The 8,992-nt window shown below is 35.6% G+C and overlaps 2 protein-coding genes across 2 annotated transcripts; both read right to left on the minus strand.

Annotated features, from left to right (window-relative positions):
* Positions 1-359: 359 nt before the first annotated feature.
* On the minus strand, positions 360-1,943 carry LOC147520724 (uncharacterized). Its single transcript, XM_086594979.1, has 2 exons — positions 1,366-1,943; positions 360-1,262 (listed from the first exon to the last, which is right to left on the minus strand). The coding sequence occupies exons 1-2, from the start codon at positions 1,649-1,651 to the stop codon at positions 991-993; spliced, it is 558 nt and encodes a 185-aa protein (XP_086451105.1). The 5' UTR covers positions 1,652-1,943; the 3' UTR covers positions 360-990.
* Positions 1,944-3,342: 1,399 nt separating this feature from the next.
* Positions 3,343-5,412, minus strand: LOC147520725 (uncharacterized). The gene is made up of 2 exons (XM_086592230.1): positions 4,200-5,412; positions 3,343-3,655 (listed from the first exon to the last, which is right to left on the minus strand). The coding sequence occupies exons 1-2, from the start codon at positions 4,839-4,841 to the stop codon at positions 3,572-3,574; spliced, it is 726 nt and encodes a 241-aa protein (XP_086448356.1). The 5' UTR covers positions 4,842-5,412; the 3' UTR covers positions 3,343-3,571.
* Between the last annotated feature and the right edge of the window lie 3,580 nt (positions 5,413-8,992).

Consider the following 8,992-nt stretch of genomic DNA (forward strand, 5'->3'; position numbering starts at 1 on the left):
ACCAATGTTTTGAAAACCGAACCGGTGATTGAATTGATTTTTTGATAAAATGGTTCAACCATTATTCGACTCGGTCGGATCAATTGATGTTTATTTAGCAGAAATTTTAATAATTACAATAATAAAATGAATAAATATATATTTTAATTCAATATTAATTGGTATTATATATTAAAATGAATTTTTTTATACAAAAAACGCATAGAAGCATATTGGTTTCGAGTTTGGACTATTTTTTTTAGGTGCTAGGTTCAACTCCCCACAGTATCAATTTTTCAAAAAAAAAAAAAAAAAATGTAATAAGGGTGAAAAAATTAGGGTTTATTAGTGAAAACCCCCCATTTTATGACATGCTTTTGTGTTTACCCCCCAAATTTTGAATCATCACAAAAGTCCCCCCACTCCGTCCTGGCCCCGTTCAGAAATCATCCATATTTGCTCTATTGGCTAAAATGCCCTTGGGGGTAAACACAAATGTATGTCACCAAATGATCATATCCCAAATGAAATTTCAAAATCTTTTAACATCAAAATTCCGATAATTGAGTCGACTCATCATCTTCTCCAATTAAAACCCAAAAACCAGCAGCACCAGCACAATCACTCAGTTTTCCAATAGTGATTCCAAAGCGTAGGTCATCAAAAAAGTACTCAATTAAAATGATTGGAATGGTGAAAGTATAGTAGAATAGGACAGAGATAAGAAAAATTGTTGAATTGTTGACTACAAGTAGTTCTTGCTACTGATCATGGACATCCTAAGCAAGAGGTGAGAGATCGAGGTGGCTGGATAAGCTTAATTGTACCTAGTCTAACTGTTTAGGGGTTTTGTTCCCACACTTGTCAGCAAAGTAAAAGGTCCTCTTCAAACTCCTCCACTCCTCTCCTTCTCTTCTTCATCTTCACAAACAATCAAAATGAGTCATATAGAGCACATAGTCTTGTTCAAAGTCAAACCCAACACTAACCAAACCAAAATAACTACCATGATCAATTCCTTAAACAGTTTGAACTCATTTGACCATGTACTCCACTTACATTTGACCATGTACTCCACTTAGATCTGAGAATGGTATCCTTCTTCAGGTTGTAATCGGAACCAGATGGTGTTTGATAACTAGTATCTTCCAAACTGTCTGGGACAACAGACTTAATATTCTCCAAGTTTTCACTTTCAAAACACGGAGCTGTACTTAAACAACGTGGCTGTCCCTCCCTGTCCTTAAGAGATCCCTCAGCACAAGTGCCAGTTTTAGGTTCTCCTGTATAATTTTGTAACATAAGACAAAAGATATAATCAATTCCTCAAATTGAAATCGAACAATAGAATAGAATTCAAGAGCAGAAGAAACTGCATATATGTACCTGAGGATAACTTGTTGTAAGTGTGCATTCCGTGGCTTTCTTCAGAAGACTTTGTTGTCGCCAAATTCAAACGAACGTCTCCATTACTGAATGAACTTTCAGAAGTGCGGACCTTTTTTCTTTTTCTACCAGATGTCTTCTTGAGTAGAGGAAGTGCTTGTGGAAGCAGCAGTGTCATCATTGAATTGGCGAAATCTTGCTCAGCTGAATCATCATTGCTCCTCTCAGAATTTCCATTTGGAGAATATGTGTCGACTTCATTTTCCAAAGGCGAACTCCTCACCATATCTTCAAAAAAAACCAAACCAGGGGCACCTTGTTCATTTTTTATTTGGCAAGGGCTTACTTTTTTGTGTTTTAGAGCAGAATCAGAGTTAATTGGAGAAGATGATGAGTCGACTCAATTATCGGAATTTTGATGTTAAAAGATTTTGAAATTTCATTTGGGATATGATCATTTGGTGACATACATTTGTGTTTACCCCCAAGGGCATTTTAGCCAATAGAGCAAATATGGATGATTTCTGAACGGGGCCAGGACGGAGTGGGGGGACTTTTGTGATGATTCAAAATTTGGGGGGTAAACACAAAAGCATGTCATAAAATGGGGGGTTTTCACTAATAAACCCAAAAAATTATAATAAGGGTGATCCGGTTTATAGATGAACTGGTTTTCCAGTTCAACCACGGTTTAAGTTTAGACTGAGAGTCAAACGAAAAACTTAAATTTTAATTGACCCGAACTAAAAATCTACCGGTTTCGATTGGACCCCGGTTCAACCACCATTCTGGTTCGGTTTTCTAAACACTGACTGCAACCACAAAAAAATGTTTACAAATGGGATTGTCCGGTATGAATTATAAATTTGGCTGGTGTGATAAACTTGTCTAAATTTGAAGACTTACGTAACAACTTCTATAATTTAAGAGATGGACAGAGTTTAAATTTGGCTGGTGTGATAAACTTGTCTAAATTTGAGGACTTATGTAACAACTTCTATAATTAAAGAGATGGACAGACAGCAGAATTTGTGCCTTCTATTGCTTTAGTACTTCAAAATTAAATCTTGTATTGAATGACTAGCGGCACTAAATATACCTTAGGTGGTATAAGTACCAACACAATGATGTGGCACCTAGTTTTAGAAAAATTTGATGACACGCTACTTCACTTGCGCAGTTGCGCTGCTTACATGACACTATGAGTTAGTTGATTCCAGCACGCATCTCTGTCACTGGGGATGTCAACTATTGTTACCGAATTGGTATATTTGAGAAGAGTGGAGAAAGTGCTACTTTAAAAAAACACACAGCATATTTGATCAAGTTAGATATTTTGCCATCACTTCAGTTTTGGCATATATCATACAAACATTAGGTGCATTATTGGATACGTGACCATTGAAAACTAAACCCAAAACTGGCATCCACTAGATTCCATAGATCCTAGACATCAAATATACATAACCGAAAATCCAAAACACATGTCCTCCGAGTGGAACCATATAGAACTAAACGCAAAACCGTATTCCAATTATGTTCCATGATTTATTTCCATTTAAACACACACAACTACTATAGATGATTACTGGATGGGGTAAAGGGAAAGCAATGTGGGGCTCTCTTAGTTGTAAAGAGAGAACCAAACAATAATACAACTGGCAAGCAATAATACTATGCACTAGAGCCTACACATTAGAATCAAATCTCAGAAGACCTGAAAAGAAAACACCTACCGACCGTTCAAAGTCTTGCCCAATCCCCACTGCCCGCCCAGTTACAGAGTCCTTATCTGACATTGTACCATCACATTTAGTATTTAATGTGACCATTAAGATCTAACACAGTTTGTCGCCTAATAAAAACAAAGAAATGTGTTGATGATTGCACAACTACATGTTTGAAGTCAATATTATATTAGGGAATTTCTTCTAAAAATAAAGGTTTGGTAAAAGTTATAAAATAGAAGGGTCCAAATTTCCAAAGAAGAAAATGCAGTTAAGTACAAATCTCAATGACCAAAGAATCCAAAGTGAATGTGTGGTAGAACGTAGATACTCCATACATCAAGTAGACTAGTGAGGGCTAAGACAGCCAAGTAAAAATTAAACAAACAAAACAGTCTCTATAACAAAGTGAATTTAATTAAACAAAATGAAGAGTAAACAGAAAGAGATCAATAGAAATAATGGTGCTGTCTGAATTCTTAGATAAGCAAGCTCAAGAGTGACCATCCAACCACAATGCTTCCAATCATCTTCTTCATGCTCCATAGCTTCTCCACTCCACTCTGCCACAACCAATAAATACACGTGAGCATTCATATTTTATATTTATCACTAATGACAATACTAAATAAATTCATGGAAACCAAACCAACAATGTCAGCGGATAGTGTGTGTGGTGGGGGAACATAGATGCACGAGCCTTATCTAATGTTGTACTGTTCTACCGAAATTTTGAAATTTCAAACCATTACTAATACTTTCCACTTTTATAATGTGATGATATATGCGTGAAATGCACATAAAAATTTCAGGTTTTCCGACCAATTGATGTCTATGCTACATTGCTACGTTACATCTAAATTTACCAGATCTAAAATCTTTCAATGTTACGACATTGTGCCCGGAAAAAATGCATTGTGTCGTAAATCGTAAACACAGGTAGACATTTTCATCTTAATCTAGTCTATAATGTGCGTAATAATATACACTTAGGCAAGTGAACGAAACATTAATGCATGAAAAAAAAGTCATATTTCTTCAGATCTGGTGTTTATATGCGTAGATCCAATGTAAATGAGTAGGGAAAAATGTTAGATCTGGGAATACCTGATCAGCAGCGGTTGTAGGACTAGGAGATAGACTATCTCCAGAAGGACCAGGAGCTCCTGCTCCAGGAGCAGGAGGACTAGCAGTAGCGGGTGATGGAGCAGGAGCCCCACCTTTCTTCTTGGTCTTGGTCTTCTTCTTGCTTGGAGCTGGAGCAGGAACATCAGCAGCAACTGGTGGTGAAGAAACTGGTACCGCTGCTGGTGGGGGAGATGAGACTGGTACCACTGCTGGTGGGGGAGAAGAAACTGGAACTGGTGCCGGGGGTGGTGAAGAAACTGGAACTGGTGCTGGGGGTGGTGAAGAAACTGGAACTGGTGCTGGTGGTGGTCTTGCAACAGGTGGTGGAGTTGAAACTGGGGGTGGGGTAGTTGGTGCTACTGCTACTTGTGGTGGAGTTGAGACTGCTACTGGTGGTGGAGTTGAGACAGCTACTGGTGGTGATGCTGTGGGTGTTGAAACTGGAGCTGGAGTTGTAGGTTTCGTTGGTGGGGTTGCTGTAGCAACAGGTGGCGACGCGGTAGGTGTTGTTGCTGTTGGTGTTGTTGGTGTTGCTGTTGGTGATGCTGCTGGAGATTGACCACCGACACTAGCTATGGTAATGCAGATGAAGAGAAGTCCACATATCATACTTCGATCCATACTAAAATTTGGTTTTTTGATGCTTTAGTCTTATCGTGCGCACACTCACCTTAAAATGCGCACAAGTAGAAGTGGTGAGTGAAGAATAGAGAAATGGGAAGAAGAGGTTAAATAGAGGAGTTTGATGAAGTCTCTTTTTTTTTTGTTAGTTTCTCTTTCTAAAATGAAATGGGCTTTTAGAGACGGTGGTTCGGTTGGGACCCCACCCTCACTAACAACCAAAACAGTATGAGCTATGTGGCGACTCACAACAGTCTGTCAGCAATCGGTTGGACCATGGGTATGGGCCACTGTACAGTCCGACGCCAGATGTTATTTTAGCCAGTATGAACTGTATGATCATTTTTTCTGGATGTAATTTTTTTGTTAATCCTAATGCACTAATGAGGATTGTCCACGTAAGAAAAATTGTAGTAATTTGGGTATTATTTGGCTAACAGTTTTAAGTTAGGGTTTAAGCAGGCACCGACATATGGGCCATGTGGCTACATGGTCCCTGTGAGATACGTGCCTTGTAAAAAAGTCTTTTTCATGTTTTTTCTTTACTCATGAACTATGTCGTAATTTTTAGGGAGGCTAATTTTGTGAGAAACGATTTTGCTGTTAAATTAGCCAAATTTTTTTACATTACGCTGAATTTTTTAACTATATTGTTTAATGGCTAAATCTATGGTGTGCAGGTCGTATGGTATGCTATCAAATCTGGGCCACTCATACCAAAGAGTACGTGTGTATTGCATAGTAAAAGTACTGATCTAAAGACCCACATTATCTGCACACCATACATCTCGCGCACTGAAAACATGTTCTTGTTTAATTCATGGACCAAAATATCGCCGATATATCCGATATATCGCCGATATATATCAGTATTTTGGTACACCGACATCGATATTTCCGACATATATCCACCGAATATAAAACTCTTTTTTTCCGATATATATCGGAATTTCCGATATGAAACTTTATATCGCCGATATAATCGATATTTCCGATATAATCGATATATATCGGTTGACTTTTTTACCATTTTAAAATATAAATCCGATATTTTCGATATATATATCCGATATTTTTGATATTATATTTCTGATATTTCCGATATTTTAAATAGTTTGGACTGGTTATCAAAAAAATGTATATATCCGAAATATCCGATATATCCAATATATATCGGTTTTTGAGTACACCGATATATTCATCGATATCGATATTTTGGGCCTTGGTTTAATTACATGAGTATACGCCGAATACACAGATTTCTTTTTCAGCCAAATACAAAGCTTGCACGTACACTTACTTGTAACAGTGAATTATTTTGTTTTAATTGTATAGTAGACTTGCAATATGAAACGTTTACTCCACCAAATTGCATGTTAAATGTGGCATTATCCAAACAGGTATTAGTTACTACTTACTAGTAGTATTTTTTTTTTTCGATAATCTAGTTACTAGTAGTATAGAATATAGATATTAACATTTTCTGCAATGCGTATATTGGAAGGTGATGGGTCTGTTCTGGGTCATTGGTTAGCGAGGAATATTGGGTCATATACTGGTAGGTGGAGTAGTTCGTTTAACGGTCACATTTCCACATGGTTTTGTGAAGTTATGTTTTAACAATCTGCCCGTTGGCTTGTTTTTTCTAATGATTCGATGTTTTGAGCCACACAAACCGATATCAGCTGCTGATCGAATACTTATTTTATTCTTTCACCAATTAATGGATCAGAGACAAGGAACTACTCAGAGCCTTAATACAGCTCATTTTGGAAAGAGGCAGATGGCTATGGACATCCGGTCCAGAACAACATATCTTATGCGGCTTAATTTTGTCTTTAAAAAGTTGTGGGCTCCATCAGTGTGGTAGGCCCTGAAAAGCCCATCTTACATGTGAACAATTTAACGGCCCTTTTAAGCGAAGTTTTGAAATCTAATGAATTGTCAATTATGAGGTAATCTTGTGATTTTTATCGTTAGTGCCTTGGCCAGTTGGCCGATTACATTGACACATAAACGAAGTATGGGGAGATAACAAGTTACCTTATGGAGATACTTAGAACTGTTAGAAGTAAATGAGCTGGAGCGGGATTGCAATTTCAGGAGTCAATCATCAGAAATGCTGCTTCTTTTAATAATGTTGTTTTGGACTCTAACTTACTGTTTCGCTGGATTAAGAGAAAGGACAATGGTAAAGCCATGAGTTATGTAAATGGGCCCAAAAATATGTAGGCATTCGACCTCCTCCTGTTTGGGTCTATGACTCTATAACACCTTTAGCAAACTTTGAATATGAGCGGGGTTATTATCGAAAAAATAATAATAAATAAAAATAAAATAACGCTCTTTATACCGGTTCAAAAAATGACTTAAGATTAGGGGTGTGCATGGGTACCCAATTACCCGAACCCGAACCGAAACCGGAACCATTTATAGTGGGTCTAGGTCCTAAAATATTATACCCATTTAAAGTGGGTCTTCAAGAACCGACCTGATAAAAAACCGAACCCGTTAGAACCGAATAGTAAAAAACCGATAGGTACTCAAACCGAAACCGGAACCGATTAGTTTGATTTTGATATATAGAATTTAGTATTATATTACACTAAATAAAAACAAACCCAAACATTATTATTATATATAGTCTATATTTGTTAGGTGTAAAATTATACTAAATATATATAACATTTAGCATAATAGTGAATGTGTGTTATTAAATGCATCTTTTATAATATTACATTAAATATGTGTATTATAAATATTAATAATAATATTTACGTGTTCACGCCTCATACGTGATAGTCGATACTATGAATTAACTTATGCACTGTCTATATTAACTAATACATGAACGTGTACGTGCTTGATATATTACATGTATATATATTAGATAACGAATACGTGCAATGCTAACTAACAATTGTGGTACATGTGGTATTTATTCTATATATGACGCATTACGTATAGTATAATATACATATGTTCGATTTAAAATATACACATACATATAATGTATGATAATGTATTTAAAATTTTTAGATAACTTTCAAATATTATTATTGAATTTAGGACCATTACTTTTTATGAGAGGCCAAAAATATCGATGACAAGTGTTAGAGTAAACCAACTTTTATATCGGTTATATAACTAAAAATAATAATTTTGACAATAAAAATGCATAACCCGATAAAGAATCGAAACCGGAATCGGAACCGACTTAATTAATGGGTATGGGTCCGGGTTTTCAAAATATAAGAAAAACCCGCTAAAAAGAACCGAACCCCGATAGGAACCGCTAAAAATAGACCCGTAACCGAAACCGATAAGAACCGACCCATGAACACCCCTACTTAAGATTGTAAATAACAAGCAATTATATGTGTTTATATTTTGATCGTTATCAATTTTGTTTATTGCGATACGATATAGAAGTTGCAACTCATCATATAATAGTAAGATATGATGAGTTGCAAACTTCTCCTATGAATTCAGGCATCTATAAACAATTGACACGGTACAAAAATATAAATATATATCCATATTTATTTTATATGACGTAAGTAAAATCTCACCTAGAAAATTAATTCAAATCTAATTTTTTGTGGATATCATCTACTCATTATCAGCATCGTCTTTACAAAATTTCGACTCATTTGGAAATATCTAATTTAGACAAAAGATGATTACAAAAATACTATTTTATGGACCGTTAAATTTATTTTTAAATATGACAACAATTTTTAGTTAGGTTAGAAGTTTCCAAATGAGTTCAAATTTTGTGGAGATGATCTTTATGGTATGTAGTTAATACCCACAAAACATTAGAGTTTAATTCATTTTCTAAGTGATGTTTTACTTACGTACTTAATTTAACTTTAAAATAAGTATGTATTTCTAAGATCGGGCATATATATATATATATAACAACAAAACACGACTAATATTTTTTTAACGAAAAGTCTAAGAGCATTCCTAAATGAATACCACATTACCATGTACATAGGTGGATTGTTCAAAAATAAGTCTATGTGTTTGTGAAATCATAGATTTAGAACCAAATGCATAAATTGACCAATAATTACGGTTTTAGGACAAAAATAGACTGACATAAGCATCTATCGTTAATAATTTTGCTGTAAGACTATTTTCGA

This window comes from Coptis chinensis, chromosome 2 (genome assembly GCF_015680905.1).
Source record: "Coptis chinensis isolate HL-2020 chromosome 2, ASM1568090v1, whole genome shotgun sequence".
NCBI classification, from domain to species: domain Eukaryota; kingdom Viridiplantae; phylum Streptophyta; class Magnoliopsida; order Ranunculales; family Ranunculaceae; genus Coptis; species Coptis chinensis.